The 17,285-nt window shown below is 36.7% G+C and overlaps 1 protein-coding gene across 2 annotated transcripts; it reads right to left on the reverse strand.

Moving 5' to 3' along the window:
• Positions 1-305: 305 nt before the first annotated feature.
• On the reverse strand, positions 306-15,014 carry LOC127859281 (uncharacterized). 2 transcript variants are annotated; one of them, XM_052396526.1, is made up of 9 exons: positions 14,907-15,014; positions 13,364-13,405; positions 11,524-11,907; positions 10,013-11,218; positions 9,248-9,443; positions 8,262-8,350; positions 6,512-6,626; positions 3,347-3,391; positions 306-2,029 (listed from the first exon to the last, which is right to left on the reverse strand). In XM_052396526.1, exons 2-9 carry the CDS (start codon positions 13,391-13,393, stop codon positions 1,665-1,667), a joined length of 2,430 nt encoding a protein of 809 aa, XP_052252486.1. In that variant the 5' UTR covers positions 13,394-13,405; positions 14,907-15,014; the 3' UTR covers positions 306-1,664. The 2 variants fall into 2 exon arrangements, with proteins under 2 accessions (XP_052252486.1, XP_052252485.1); XM_052396525.1 differs by lacking the exon at positions 14,907-15,014 and adding an exon at positions 14,704-14,891.
• Positions 15,015-17,285: the final 2,271 nt, after the last annotated feature.

The following is a 17,285-nucleotide window of genomic DNA, read 5'->3' on the forward strand; positions in this document are numbered from 1 at the left end:
TTAAATGTCGAACGAATTTCTCAACGATTTCCAGAAATATCTATAAACATCTGTTTCTTTCAGCTAAGAAATACTTTGAGAATAATTGCCATTTTCTATCATAAACCAGAGCGATGTCATAACACCGCACCGCTTTGTCAACCTCGTAGAAGCCATGCCAATGTTTGAGTTTAAGGGCACATAACTCGGGAACGTTTTCATCACTGGGCTTGAGAAAGGTGTCTTGCACATATAGACATCATAATTATGACTTACATCAAGTTTAAATGCAATCGCTTGCGAAATTAGAAGAACTTCACTCTACAAACGTTTATCATTTTATGTATTAAAAAGTTCACGTGCATGTAACTAATGAACACGTGTATTACTAAGGGTGAACATGGTTTCTTGCAAATCTACACTACTTGGTGATGTATCAAGTTTCAATTCAATGGCCTGACAAATAGATAAGCAGTTCGCTACACAAATGTAGAACATTTTACGAATAAAAATTGAATGGCTTATAGCTCAGTATGCCTGGAAAACTGGGCGTAAAAATTGTTTCTTGCCAATCTACCCTTCATAGTGAGGCCAAGCTTTCATAATGTCCTGAAATGAAGTGTCTACAAAAGTGTGGTGACTTAAAATTGCATCCTATCCTACAAGTTCATTTGGTCTTCCTTTCTCTAACCACGAAAGTCAATGGTCATGCACATTTATTTGTCAAACACATAGAGACTAAACTGTGTACATATTTTTCGGAGTCGGCAAAGCATTGCAAGGATAGAACACTAGCCTAGCTCCAATGTGTAAGATAGTGTACAGGTCTCTCCTATTCACACGTTGGTCATAAGAGTATTAAGCTTCAGGCACTGGGAGTAGAAATAATTCATTTAAATATTGCAGGCTTTCAGCTTCAAATAAAATGATATAAAAGAATATATTTTGGGAACTTATACACTTTTTTTACTTGCTACATTAATTTGAGTCTTTTATTGCTTTACATAGTATTAAAAAAAATCACGATTTCATCCAATCTGATTATTTTTGCACAAAATTTAAAAGCATTTCTCAGAAAACAAATCTGATAAGAACACAACTTATACAATATAAAGCATTGATTGAAAATTAAAATGTTAAGTTCAATTTTAAACAGCTCAATGAAACTCATGAACTTGTGCAGGTACTTAGAAAGTCTGTCATAAATAAAAATTGCCAACAGGAACAATTACTGAACAAAAACCTGAAATAAATGATAAAACTTCTTGCCCAATTCTTTATAGGCCGAAAACACCCATCCCATCATCTATAACGATCAAATTGTCAACTAAATGATTACCTTAATACAAATCACCAAATGAACCAACAAGGCTTAGAAGCTGTTTAGGCAACTTATCATCTTTCAATACTGTAAAATAATTATTTTTCATGAGAAATTAATTTTCGTTGATTTCGTGTGATGATATTTCTGCAAATTTAACATTAACACATCAGACAGTGACCGATGATAATTCGTCTTTTTTTTCAAAGTAAGAAATCCACAAATTAACCTGTCCGAAAACATTTTTTTTAAACAACAACATTTTATGCCTACAAATATAAATGATTTAACAGTATGCCAAAGGAGACGAGAAAGTAAAAATTCAAGTCAATCAAGCTGGAGATTCGCCCTTGAGTTTTGCTGGTCACGTGTTCTGTATGACCTCCCCCTCCACCACTGCCTCTATGATTTGCCCCTCTGAGATGGGGATGATCGACTCCACCGAGTTGTCAATTTCAATCTGCTCTACTGCCTCTATGACCTGCTCCGTGGACACCATCTGGTCCGCCGGACCCTGAACGACAACCTGGATCATGCGGCCCGAGTTGAGAGTCACATTCTGAACGGTGGTCTGCATCGGACCCGATGACGTTTGGGTGAGATAGTTGAAGTCGTTTGCGATGTCTTGCAGGGCCTGGACTGCAACGCGGGTCTGTTCCAGTGTCTCGTCATCCTCGTTGTCAGAGCCATTCTGCACAGGCGTCTGAGTGCCGCTTGTTGATGTTCCATCTGGAATGGAGATGGTTGGAATCTTAAAATTACAGAGACTTGTTCACAGTTTTTGATTTATAACTAAAACTTTACAGAGGCATATCAAAGTTTATAGATTTTTTTTTTAAATAAGAATATCTTGAAACGAGATCACTGCATAACGGGTGCCATGCTCGGCTACAGGTGCAGTTTTGAATCAATGAAAGCTTGTCAGATTATTTTTTTTTTTGAGGTCACAGTGACCTTGACCTTTGACCCCAAAATGGGTGTGGCGTGTAGAACTCATCAAGGTGCATCTACATATGAAGTTTCAAAAATGTAGGTGGAAGCACTTCGATTTTTGAGCCAATGTTAAGGTTTTAGCACAACGCAGACGTCAGACGGCGGACGACGAGCTGGCCATGACAATACCTCCGAAAACGCCGAGCTAAACAAATAGGTTCCTTTCCACACATTTTTGTATGTTCTAAGTAAAATATTTATTATTATTTTTATTGTTGAGGAAAGTTGTCCTCTGGGACGCTTTAAGCCAGACCGGAGAAAATGCAGTCAACACACTTTGTCTTTGAACTATTGACCTAGTTTTTTTAACCTTCACAGCCCAGTTTAAAACTCAACTGATATATATTAAGACAAATGCTCTTATCAAGTTTATGTAAGAGTGGGCATAAATATGGCCTCTGCAGTGGTCACAAGCTTTTTCTTTTATTTGATCCACATGAAGATTTGGCAATAATTGCTGTCTCAATAGAGTATTCACAAGGCAAATGAATGTTGACAATGCACTATGCACTGCCATGACAAACAAGTGATGTGTTTGTGGAACACTATGTCCTCATATATGTGACCTTAGACCTTGAAGGATGACCTTCACCTTCACCTTTCACCACTCAAAATGTGCAGCTCCATGAGATACACATGCATGCCAAATATCAAGTTGCTATCTTCAATGTTGCAAAAGTGTACATTAAATTCACGATTTTGACCCATATATTTGACCTTTGACCTTGAAGAATGACCTTGACCTTTCACCACTCAAAATGTGCAGCTCCATGAGATACACATGCATGCCAAATATGAATTTGCTATCTTCAATATTGCAAAAGAAATGGCAAATGTTAAAGTTTGACGCAAACACACAAACAAACCAACAGACAGGGCAATATGTCCTCCACTTAAGTGGTGGGGGACATAAAAAGGGCAGCCACAAAAGCTAACCATGAGCACTTTATGATCAGGTCTAATTAAAAATGCATGAAAAATTGGAAATAATCCTTTTTCCCTTTTAATCCAAGCAAAATCTTTTACAATAAAAACTGTAAATGTTAAACCTACCCTGTGGTTGCAGAGCATATGCGTGGGCATCTTCGATTTTAAAAGCTGAAAGAACAAAGATAGAACATTACCCAGTGTCAACTTGTGCTTATTTTTTAAACTTCTTACCACAAACACTATTTGTAGATGTGGCAGGCCATACATAATTTTGGGGTAGGGATTTTTTTTTTATAGATTTCCGTTGATGAAGAACTATTGAAACAGATAATAGAACTTGAACAGTGCATGCTTAATTTCATACTATTTAAAATTATATCATTCACAAAGGAATGATGGCACTTCTTCAGAAGAGTCTGTGAACTGGAAAATCATTGTCGGCATGAAATCTTGTGGTTTTTCAAAACAGGAGTCAGGGTTCCCGCTGTCGATCGCCATTGGCGACAAAATAAAAATTCTGGCAAAAAAAATCCGCAAGTGGCATGTAATGGTGATAATTGCGCTGATTTGGAGTGTTATCACAAGTTATCTTAATTGGTCACGTCAGTTTTATTGCTTCAGAGGTAAGGCAACATTGACATATACCAACTTTGCGCTTTAATGTGAAGTGAAGCCGATTCAAGACCGTTACATAGACAACATGTATCGATTGCTTTTTAGCAATATCTGTGCAATGATAGGAAATAACTTAAGTTTTTACATGTATTGGTTCTATATAAATGTGACATTATATCTCTGTTTTACTCATCAAAATGGCAAGTTCAGAGTGTATAACCCCTTGTAGAAAGTGAACGTTAGATTCTGCTAATGTTGAGACTCCTTCAAAAATGCCAACTTCTATAAATTCACCTGCTAACAAAAAAACAAAAACAGAGAGTTGTTAATCAGAATTTATTTTTCTTCAATAGGATTTCCAACACAAAATCTATGCTGTGTGAACTATGTATATCCTCAAAACTAATAAATTCATTCACTGCATTATGTACTGTTTAAAAAAAAAGAACATTGTTAAGCACATGAAAATCAATTTGACATTTGATGTTCACAAAAGCTTATTTTATTTGACTGTGTTGAGTTATGGGCTATATGTAGTGGGTCATATGCTAGAACACATTAATATTATTTATATGCTTCACATTAATTGATTAATATTAGTATTATATTTATTAATATTTTTATTTATTATAATACTGTTATTGTATCAATTTATTAAACATACTCTAAAATGCTCAGATTGTAAAATGAATAAATTGTTCGTATTATAATAACATGATCTTCATTGCCCCCATGTAGCCTCAGTGTGGCGACAACTATTTGAATTTGGCGAAACTAAGTCGGAACAACTTTTTAAAGCCCTGAGGGAACCGTGAGGACTTGTTCAGGTAGAATTATATTTATGTGTTGACAATTTACGAAAAATACAGAGAAAATACCCATAACTTAACCTTGAATCATAAACAAGAGGGCCTGAAAGGCCCAAAGTCCCTCACCTGAGATAACAAGATATTATGGGGACAAATCTTCTGACCAAGTTTCACAAAGATTGGAAAATAAATGTGGCCTCTAGACTATTAACAAGGTTTTACTATAGCCATATAACTTATAAGGAAAAATGACCCGCCCCCTGGCAGCCATGTTTTTCAACCAAACGGGATCTTTTTTTTTAACTCATCCAAGATATTATCGGGATGAATCTTCTGACCAAGTTTCATGAAGATCGGACAGTAATGTGGCCTCTAGAGTGTTAACAAGATTTTACTATAGCCATATAAGGAAAAATGCCACGCCCCTTTGAAGACATTTTTTTCAAGCAAACATAATTATTTTCGAACTCATCAAAGATATCATTGAGACCAATCTTCTGAACAAATTTCATGAAAATTGGACAATAAATGTGGCCTCTAGAGTGTTAACAAGGTTTTACTATAGCCATATAAAGCCATATAAGGAAAAATGCCCCGCCCCTGGTGGCCATGTTTTAAAAGCAACCAAAACCATTTTCAAACTCATCCAAGATATCATTGGGACAAATCTTCTGACCAAGTTTCATGATGATCGGAAAATAAATGTGACCTCTAGAGTGTTAACAAGGTTTTACTATAGCCATATAAGGAAAATAGCCCTGCCCCTGTGGTGGCCATGTTTTTCAACCAACCTGCATCATTTTTAACTCGTCCAAGATATTATTGTGATGAATCTTCTGACTGAGTTTCATGAAGATCGGACTATAAATGTGGCCTCTAGAGTGTTAACAAGATTTTACTATAGCCTTATATAGCCATATAAGGAAAAATGCCCGGCCCCTTGGCGGCCATGTTATTCAAGCAAACGTAACCATTTTCAAACTAATCCAAGATATCATTTAGATAAATCTTCTGACCATATTTCACCAAGATTAAACAATAAATGTGGCCTCTTAGAGTGTTAACAAGGTTTTACTATAGCCATATTAGGAAAAATGCCCCGCCCCCTGGCGGCCATGTTTTTTAACCAACCGGAATCATTTTCGAACTCGTCCAAGATATTATTGGGATGAATATTCTGACCAAGTTTCATTAAGATTGGACAATTAATGTGGTCTCTAGAGTGTTAACAAGATTATACTATAGCCGTATAAAGCCATATAAGCAAAAATGCCCCGCCCCTTGGCAGCCATGTTTTTCAAGAAAAGGTTACCATTTTTTAACTTATCAAAGATATCAGTGGGACAAATCTTCTGAGCAAGTTTCATGAAGATTGGAAAATAAATGTGGCCTCTAGAGTGTTAACAAGGTTTTACTATAGCCATATAAGGAAAAATGCCCCGCCCCCTGCAGGCCATGTTTTTCAACCAACCGGCACCATTTTCGAACTCGTCAAAGATATAATTAGGATGAATCTTCTGACCAAGTTTCATGAAGATCAGACAATAAATGTGGCCTATAGAGTGTTAACAAGATTTTACTATAGCCATATATAGCCATAGAAGGAAAAAATTTCGCCCCTTGGCAGCCATGTTTTTCAAGCAAATGTAACCATTTTCGAACTCATCCAAGATATCATTAAAACCAATCTTCTGACCAAATTTCATAAAGATTGGACAATAAATGTGGCCTCTAGAGAGTGAACAAAGCAAATGTTGACGTCGCACAACGGACAACGCACGACGGACAACGCACAACGGACAAAAGTTGATCACAAAAGCTCACCATGAGCACGCTAAAAAGGAGGAACTGCAACATCGCTTACTTCCTTCGTCCGTTGTAACACTCTGGGTCACATACTGGCTGCCGTCTATGTTGGTGTGAACTGTCTTAGGTACAGACCTGTTACCATGGTACCCTCTTGAACTCTGGACCTCCGACTGTAAATTGAACATGGAAGTCACATGTTGGGACTTTTTCTCACCTCAAGAACAAATTTACTTTTGCCGTAAATTTTCCTCTTTTTGCATATGCTAACAGGAGCCATAACCCAATACATATTGTTATGTTGCAAAAACGCTATTTTTTAGTACATGTAATTGGCTCGTTGATTATAGTTGTACTTTATTTGATTAAACTTCACACCAAGCAAACTTATTGCATATACAGTTACACGTATAACGTGACAAATAGCTTTATAAAAAATCAATATGACTCTACAATCAAGAATTATCTAATATCACATTTCAGACAATATTGTTGATTCATACGTTTCTACGTATATTATCCCCATACCACATACAGATATCTGGATGCTAATTCTGGTATCTATCAATACGCAAGTCGGAGTTAATTGTTTTCTTCTCTGTATATTCTAAAAAGTCAACATAATTAAATGTGATCATACCATGTCAGATAAGAACAAAATTGAATTATACTCTGATTTAAAACATCATTGTAACATGACGACCAGCTATTTTCCTGATTTTGTGAAGCCGCCCTGGCACCCTTCACGATGTAAAAAAATGAGTCGCGAACTTTTTGAAATTGTGAAAAAAAAGTATGTCGCAAACGTCTGCAAATTGTGAAAAAACTATTCACGAACTTGTAAAAATTGTGAAATTCAGTTTGTTTAGAATAAGTATAGTAAAAGCATGTTTCATACTTGCATCAACTTAAAATGTCTTTAAATAATGCATTTCAATCATTTTTTTATTGTCTTGACACTTTCTATCAACAAATTACCACTTACAATAGATCAACAATATTTTGACTGGTAAACTCCATCTAAAACCATAGAAAAGCCAAACAACTGTCACTATTTTGTCTGGCTTATGTAAAATATTAATTCAAATTGTAAATTTGAATTGTGAAATGGCAGTTTTTGACATTTTTAAGCCCCAAAAGTCCTATTTTCACAGTTAAAAATTACCACTTTTTTATTTTTTTAAGTATTGTTAGATTTGTGAAATTTCCTTGTTGAAAATGTGAAATGGCTGTCCACGACCGTTCTCTATGAAGAAAAAAAGCGCCAATGCTGTTTAATCAGTACCCTAGTGACATTGTCAGATTGTTACTAGGATCAATACGATTAAGGAGGCCAAAGACATGTGATTTAAAGGTTTTTTAAAAATAATAAGAAAACAATTATTTAAAAAAATGTCTTTCATTATGAACTTGACATTTTACTCCTCATGGGACAAGCTCAAATTATTATTTTTAAGCAATAAATAAATAGAAATAACACTTGAGCTAAAAAAAATCATTGGAAATAAATAACAATACAATAATTCGCTCTAGGAAAAAGATGCTTCATGCATGTGCTTAAAGTAATGTCTTAAGATTATACTGTGCAGTCTATATTTAGGATTGTCCTATATTAGGCTGTGCAGTCTACACAGGTTACACAGGCCAATACTTTCTGCTTTTATGGGTTTATTTGTTGAAAGGAATTCTCTTCGTAGTGATCCAATTAATGCGGAAAGTAGTGTCCCTGATTAGCCTGCGAGGATTGCACATGCATTTAGCCGCTTTTTCCAAAAGCGAGGCTCCATAACAATATAAGTTCCCCTTACCTGCTGCACCTCCTGATAAGTGTGGTTGGACGTGTGGATTTCATTGTCAACGTTCATCTCGTACTCAACCATGTTCTCCTCATACTCCTCTGAAATCACAAACAAGACTTTGTGAGAAATCACACACAGGACTATGTGAGAAATCCGACCAGGACTATGTGAGAAATCACACACAAGACTATGTGAGAAATCACACAAGACTGTGAAAAATCACACACAGGACTATGTGAGAAATCAAACCCAGGACTATGTGAGAAATCACACACAAGACTATGTGAGAAATCACACACAGGACTATATGAGAAATCACACACAGGACAATGTGAGAAATCACACACAGGACTATGTGAGAAATCAAACACAAGACTATATGAGAAATCACACACAAGACTTTGTGAGAAATCATGCACAACACTATGTGTGAAATGCACGCACACAACCATGTGAGAAATCACACAAAGACATGTAAGAAATCGCACACAAGAATATGTGAGAAATCACACACAAGACTATGTGAGAAATCACACACAAGACTATGTGAGAAATCGCACACAACACTGTGAGAAATCATGCACAAGACTATGTGAGAAATCACACACAAGACTATGTGAGATTTCACATACACGACTTTGTGAGAAATCACACACAAGACTATATGAGAAATCACACACACAACTTTGTTAGAAATCACACACACAACTTTGTTAGAAATCACACACAACACTATGTGAGAATCAGGCATACGACTATGTGAGAAATCACACACAAGTCTAAGAGGGAAATCCAACACAAGACTATGTGAGAAATCACACACAACCATACGTGAGAAATCACACGCAACAATTTGTGAGAAATCACACACAACACTATCTGAGAAATCACTCACAAGACTTTGTGAAAATATCGGCATTCAATCATGTTTTCCTTATTAAGACCATGTGCAATTGTGTTTTAACAAAATTAATCATATTGTCATCAAGTTTTACCGTCAGTGTCAGAATAATCCGAGATGTCTTGTCGTGTGCGTATCCCAGCGTTCCCTTCCAGCATCTTCTGTATCTTTTTGCCGCGGAGGAAGGTTAGCGTGGAGTCCACGTCGGTCACCGAAGTGTCCTCCTGAAGGATCATGCGCCGCTTGCCTGCCTTGATCAGCTTCAACTGGCTGTCATCTCGAATGAATATCTGGTGGTACACAGAACAGTAAGAGTAATGCATTTTAAAATAAAGACCATCTGAAACCCCAGGTGTGGTCCAATTTCATTTCAGAAGCATGATATGAACAGAATTGGTAACCTTGAAACCATACAATGTGCATAAAGATGTTTTTAATCTGAATCTAGCGTTTCAATTGAAAAATTCAAGTCATTTTGAAAATCAAGTCTATAGATATTTAAAACGTGATGCGATTTAAAAAAAACTGGGATCCTGACTGTTTAAAGGTTGATGTTGAATTTGAACAAATATTTAAAGGACCACTTTCTGATATGACCAAATTTTATAGGTCTGGGCCTTGTCGTTTCAAATAAGAATAATTGTAAAATTAATTTTGAAATTTACGTCATATATAGAATTTATTTTACTTCCAGGCATAGTCAATTGTTTCACAGGAACATTAAATTTAAATCAAACAATAACACTTGTTTCCCAATTTAAAGTAGATTGACCTTAAAATTCCCAATTTCATGTTCCTTTAATGCTGAGAAAAAGCCCTGACCCTGGCCCTATTCACAAAGACTGGAACAAACACCCACCTGCACACCCTTGTCTTTCATGCCTGGAGGCCTCTTCTTGATGGAGTGGTATTTCTTCAGTCTATTGTATCGTTCAGTTCTCAACTCATCACATAGCACCATTGATGGCTTGTAGGGGAATATTCCCAGGTCTCCAAACATCTCCACAAGGTTCTTACAAGACATTGCAATAGGGTACGCCTCGGACACTATTTTACAAATCGCCTTCTTCGAGATTGCGTCCACATTGTACATCTCCCTGAAAATTCTGGTCTCCCGAATGAAATGCTCTTTGAAGTTTCGGAACACACCTTTCTCGAGCGGGTATTTCAGATTTGATGAGCTTGGCGGCAGTACAAATAGAATAATGTTGTGACCTTTCGCCCAGATTATGGTATCTGGACTGATTTTTGATTTAGAGCCATCATACAGCACAAGCAACGGGGGTGTTCGACTTCGCATTCCCATCATCGCATGTTCGATAAAATGTTTCTCCAGATAATGTTTCATGGTCGAATAGTCAGTGAGTCCATTCTCAGTGTTTACTGCCTGCACACCGGGATATTTGCCCTTTAGCAAATCTTGATCCAGTTTGTTGCCTGGATACACCAGAAATGGTGGCACCGCATTTCCGAGGGCGTTTCCGCAGCCAATCAAGCTCACCACAGTCGTTTCTGACCGAGATGGAAAGGAACTTTTCAGCGACTTGATCTGTCTGGCTTTTGGTTGCCCGGACTCATACTGAATGGCGACCTCGTCTATACAGAATATCCGCCCAGGTCTGTCCATCAGGTCGTATTTCTCCATGATCACTCGCAGTTCTGTATAATAGTTGTACAAGCAGATATCTGTTTCATCAGCCATGGTAGAAATCTGCAATTGGTCACCATCTTCTTCAATCTCAAACACTTCTAGAGTCTTCCTTCTTGGCGTCTCAGCCTTCATTTTGCGCTCGCACGTACGAAAATCGCCAAACACTTTTTCATTTAAAATTGGCCAGCGTGTGCGGAACCCTTTGTGCCAGCGTGGTGAGAGGAGCTGTCCTTCACACACCACTCCTTTCTCTGCTGCAAGTTCGGAGGCAAGATTGCGCAGTTCCTGTATGTTGAACATGTAGCCGAGGTTTGACATCTGCAGCAGGTAGTCTACCAGTTTTTTCTCATCATCGTATGAGAGTAGTGGGGCTGGACCTTTGCGTTGGAACAACATGTTTGATTTGCCACTAGCCTGTACAGAACAAAAATATAGAGGATATTTGTTGTATTTGGTGGAATATCGATTTTAATTTGCAAGTGATCCAGACAATAATATTTTATGAGTGGAGCAAAGTACTAGTAACTTTTTGTCTATGATCATAAGAAAAAGATTAAAAAGAAAACTTGTGTTTTTATATATGTATTAACAATTCTCACATGTTCTACATAAACTTCAAACTTCTAATTTGCTACTTAATTTAAGTTCTTTGATTCAGCCTTAAGTATCTGTATTTACTATCAACAACAAAAGCTAGAAATCTTGGCCAAGTTTCAAACCTTGTCGTGCAACGTTGACTTAGGCACACCGTACATCTCAGCTGCCTTGTAGATGGACAGATGGTCCTCCTTAATTGCACGTATGGCACTCAGAAGCTGTTCCTGGCTGTACGACACATACGCTCGACGCGGCTTCCCAAGGCCCCGTGATGACCCGTAATGTTCGGAGGACGACGGTTCTGGAGTTCCGGGCTCTGACAGGTCTTCATCTTCCTCCCCTGGATCATATCCTGGGGAGGAAGGCGGCGTTTCTTCCATCTCATCGTCTGATTGTGCTTTGCAAATCTTCTTCAGCTTCATCTTTATGGACTTCTTTGCGCTCTTTGTGTTGGACTTCATCTTAACTTTTAGCCCTCCTTCCATGCTTTCTTTCATTTTTTTTGTCTGCAAAAAATATAGTTACATTCATGTAAAACATGATTAAGTCTTGGCTTATTTAGTTTTGCAATATTTAAAAAAAATCTAAATTACAGAAGTAGTGACCATGAGTATGGTTCTAATATTATGGGTTATAAAACATACCGTAAAAACGCAGTCATAAGTCTGCCCGCTCATAAGTCGGGGGGGGGGGGGGGGGGGGGGGGGGGGGGGGAGGGGGGTATGTCAGGTAAGAGTAGTTATGTCAAAGTATCAATCAAATCTAATCATAAATAAAGAAGTTATGGCATTTTTAGCAAAATTTAATAATTTGACCTTGACCTTGAGAGTCAAGGTCATTCAAAGGTCAAGGTAAAATTCAACTTGCCAGGTACAGTAACCTCATGATAGCATGAAAGAATTTGAAGTTTGCAAGCAAAAGCCTTGATACTTAAGAAGTAAAGTGGATCGAAACAAAGTTACTAAGTCAAAAAAGGGCCATAATTCCGTAAAAATGACAACCAGAGTTATGCAACTTGTCCTTTTACTGTACCCTTATGATAGTTTGCGAGTGTTCCAAGTATAAAAGCAATATCTATGATAGTTTAGGGGTAAAGTGGACCAAAACACAAAACTTAACAAAATTTTCAATTTTCTAAGTATAAAGGGCCCATAATTCCGTCCAAATGCCAGTCAAAGTTACATAACTTTGCCTGCACAGTCCCCTTATGATAGTTAGTAAGTGTTGCAAGTATGAAAGCAATACCTTTGATACTTAAGGAATAAAATGGACTTAAACACAAAACTTAACCAAAATTTCAATTTTCTAAGTATAAAAATGGCACATAATTCTGTCAAAATGCACGCCAGAGTTATCTAACTTTGCCTGCCCAGTCCCCTCATGATAGTAAGTAAGTGTACCAAGTTTGAATGCAATAGCATTGATACTTTCTGAGAAAAGTGGACCTAAACGCAAAACTTAACCGGACACCGACGCCAAGGTGATGACAATAGCTCATAATTTTTTTTCAAAAAATAGATAAAAATGACCTGATCTTTTGTTTACGCATTCAGTTATAAAAAACACCTGCAAACATGAAAACTTTGGATTAAATTATGAAAATATAAACAATTTAAATGTTGCAAACTGTGGTTATATTAATTGATAAGTATCAGTTAAAAGACAACATTTCATGTGTCGTAAATCAACGAGTTAAAAAAAAAAAAAAATCGCGGTGGGGATCAATCTTCGTCAAATTTCATCAATTTTTTTCATGGTTGACCTCATAAGTCGATACCGTAATTTTAATCAAATTTTGGAGGTAAAAAATCTCGACTTATGACTGCGTTTTTATGGTACTTGTTTTAATGTTTAAATTGTTGTTTATGTTTTGTCATTTAATCCCAATGATGATATTGACTCAGGTCGGGTTTAAAAATTACCAAAAGTATATTAACAATTTTATTTATACAATCCCTGTACCTTCTTGATTGTTCGTTTCGGCCTTCCCATGATTGTGTTTCCCTGAAAAAACATTTAATAGAAAATGATTGAATGGTTCCATGCAACTGGTAATCAAACATTAATTACACATATATACAGTAAAGTTACCATTACCGGATCAGTAGCGTAATAAAGTTGTTTTGGTGAAAAGCAATAAATGTTCTGAGACTTCTTTTACACCAGTTTGATTAAATATTACCTTTGCTTACTGATTCAGCACATAGTCTTTTTTGAAACGCAGGCAAAATGTATTTGTGATAAAAAAAATTTGCTGCAGAATTCATGCATTAACGGATCAGTTGTAGCCATAATGGATCACGTGACTGAAAACACTCAGGTGGTCATCTAACACGCTATTTGAACAGTCAAAACCTGAAATGTGTTGTTTACAACGACCAAGTTACATTGCCAGTTATAAATTATATTCATTTTTTTTGTTATTAATTGTTTTCTATATGTGATCTTGTATCCACACTTTACGCATGGTGTTCTTGTGTGAATTATCTGTTGAAAATCCTAAAAAGATCGAAAAGATATGGGCATCTTATAAACCATGTAAATTGTTTGAAAGAATCAACAAGATTTGCATATATTTTAATATAATATATTGTCAATACGCATATTATCACGCTTGATCCGTTATTCAACTTATTGCCCTAATTCTTCATTTCTTTTAAGGTGTTTCAAAATCTTAAACACGAATCAAAACTGAAATGGAATTTTGCAGGCAGAAAGACTACTAAATGGCTTTATATTTATGCGTAATCTTCTTACTTTCCAACAGAGTTATAGCATATGGCTGCAAAAAATGTTCAACCTCGATTTGGAAACGAGATGGAAGTCAAAAAAGTTGTATATACATGTCAGCAAAACACACCGAAATGTTTGACAAAGAGTAGCTCTGATTAAGACTCAATCAATGTGTTTTAAAGAACAGGCCTTGAAGATGCTGTGTCCAAAATATCATCTAAAAATGTCAACTATTCATCGCGATACGCAGTCTTGAACATCAAAGTGATCCGCTATGGGTAGTGATCCGGTAATGGTAACTTGACTGTATCTGGATGGAAGACATAGTCATTAAAACAGCAGTAAGAAGCAAACCAGTGTGCAAGCAGACAAACTTATGAACGAAAGACCTGGGGATTTGAAAAAGTTGTGATATTTGGTTTCAAAAATATGTCAACGATAAAAGTGAATGGTGCCAACCCTTTGTAAATGCATAGTATCAGGACCAGACAATTAAAAAACTAACTTAAATATAAATGAAACTGTATCTAGATTAACTTCAAAGAGGCATGACCAATCATTTTATGTACTTTATATAGTGGCATTAAAGGAATTTTCATTATATGTCTTCAATATTATATCCGAAGGTCGGATCCGGAAAATAGGTCAACTTCGGCGGGCTGTCCATTTCGTTGCATCTGATAAAAAACGAAGAAATTCGCAAAATATGATGTGTGGCCACATATGTGATTGCACTCAACGAAGAAACAGTTCTTTGTGCAACCTTTTCTACCTATAATAAAGTAGCCAATTGTAAAATGACTTAAAATCCGCCTGTTTTCTTCGTCCAAAATCTTCCCTTCGTCCGAAAATATGGCGACCAAGCGACGTCTAAAATTGGAGCTAAGTAAGATAAATTAACAAAAAGATAAATCGTTACTCGAGGCTACATTCCAAAAAATAATAGTCTTTGTACCGTGTAGCTTAGCTGGTATAGCATTGGACCTCAAATCCGAGGATCTCTGGTTTGATTCCCAGCCCGGCGGCAGAACTTGTCTAGAGGTTTGTAAAAAAAATCCTCTCTATGGCCATGTGTCACTTAGATCTGATTCAAGTATGACACTAATCAGTTTTTAGAATAATTATGTGCCCTTTGTTCTGGTTAACCAGCTTACCCAGGAAAAGTGTATGTCGGTTAAGTGACCGCCATGATATTAAGGAAAAACAAAACGGTTAAGTGACCGCCATGATATTAAGGAAAAACAAAAAAAAACGACATATACAATGCAAATTAAAAAAAAACAACCACGACAGGCCTTTAGAAGCAGCAATACGCCAGGCATAGGTGCTATGCCGTTAGGGTTGATGAAAGGATGAAGTTGTTTATAGTTAACCCTTAAAGCGCTGGAGCTGAATTTTAAAGGCCTTTGCAAACAGTTTGGATCCAGATGAGACGCCACAGAACGTGGCGTCTCATCAGGATCCAAACTGTTTGCTTTTCTGAAAGTATTCTTTGAAAAAAATCGAAGAAAATGCTAATTGTAGAAATTCTGCAGACGACATTTTAGCAGACGACAAATTTCCCAGCATGCAAAGGGTTAAACTTATGCTACTAGTGGTGGTGATGGTGGTGGTGGGGGGGGGGGGGGGGGGGGTAGTGGTTACATGTGGAGATAATGGCTGCTTAGGAGATCATCGAGAGTATATGACTAAGATACTGAATACAAATTTATATGTTGACCAATAACATGAGAATATAACTGAGGAAATATTATTTTGTTAAACATTTAAACAGATCAATATCAGTACATGTAAATATAAATGTATTACCAAATGTCAGTGTTTATTTATGGATATCTGAAAAACAATTAAGTAGCTATGATCAATATGGCCGATCGTTGGTGTTGCTTTTTTCCCCATTATTTCATAAAATGTATCAGCCAGTCATTTCGCTTTCGTATTCAAATGAGTTCAATACAAGTATTTCTTTGTTTTATTTGTGCGATATAAACAATACACGCACAAAGAAACATATATGACATATAATTTATTGCTTCGTTAAAAATACAATTCATAAACTTCTGTGAAATATTGCATTTATTTTGGTCCATTGTTATTAGATATATAGTATATTGTATGACACTTACTATGGAAAACGGGACATACCGCATGTGCCTTAGATGTAGTCACACTTTAGATTGTGCAAACCGCACAGCATAATCAGGGACGACACTTGCCACTTTAATTGTGTTTTTGTATTAAGGAAGTCTTTCTTAGCGAAACTCAAGTTTATGCGGAAAGTGTCGTCCCTGATAAGCCTGTGGGACGACCCTTTACGCATTTGCTTTAAACACAGTTTTTCCCATGCGAGGCTCAAATTCTGTAAAACATGATATCAGGGTCATCATCACGTGACTTTGTGGGAACCGGTAAGGGGCGATATTTTTCGAATAACGTTTAAAAGATTTTTTTTAAAGAATTTCAACTAGAGCATAAACGACCGATTTTTTATGCTGCAAATGGCAGTGTGAAATACATCAGAAATACTTTATTAAAAACGAATGTGTTCTTGTTAAAAAAACTCTACGTGTACTGCATTAATTTATGCGGTTATGCTTCACGCAACGTGAAATTTTGTCACCGAGTTCAGACGTACTGAAGGATTTATTCTTATACCTTAAGATATCGACACAAACTGCAAGAAAAACTGCACTGAAGATTTTTGCAAATGAATTTCAATAACTTGAGATAATTGTAAAACAAGTTCTTAACTGTGTGTTTACATTCTATTCTGCCCGTGTGTAAACCCATGAACACCCTGTTGATTCTGCACCATTGCTGATATTGAAGAGAACAATGTGCAGTATTTCATACCTGTCCACAATATTAACTCTTTAAATGTGTCGCGTTCTGCGAAAACTGGGCATAATGCATGTGCGTAAAGTGTCATTCCAGATTAGCCTGTGCGGTCTGCACAGGCTAATCAGGGACGACCCTTTCCGCCTAAATTGGATTTTTGCTAAGAAGAGACTTCATTTAAACGAATGATATCATAAAAGCGGAAAGTGTCGTCCCTGATAAGCCTGTGCGGACTGCATTACGCACTTTACGCACATGCATTATGCACAGTTTTCAGAACACGACACAAATGCTTGGTTTATGAGCTTGTACA

The sequence above is a fragment of the Dreissena polymorpha genome, chromosome 15 (assembly GCF_020536995.1).
Source record: "Dreissena polymorpha isolate Duluth1 chromosome 15, UMN_Dpol_1.0, whole genome shotgun sequence".
NCBI classification, from domain to species: domain Eukaryota; kingdom Metazoa; phylum Mollusca; class Bivalvia; order Myida; family Dreissenidae; genus Dreissena; species Dreissena polymorpha.

Coding starts and splice junctions, on each gene's coding strand:
- LOC127859281 (XM_052396525.1), bottom strand. CDS start 14,733: ATGAAAATTCCTTTAATGCCACTATATAAA. Junction 8,351..9,247: donor GGATTATTCTGACACTGACG/GTAAAACTTGAT, acceptor TTGTGATTTCAG/AGGAGTATGAGGAGAACATG. Junction 6,627..8,261: donor CTTATCAGGAGGTGCAGCAG/GTAAGGGGAACT, acceptor TTCAATTTACAG/TCGGAGGTCCAGAGTTCAAG.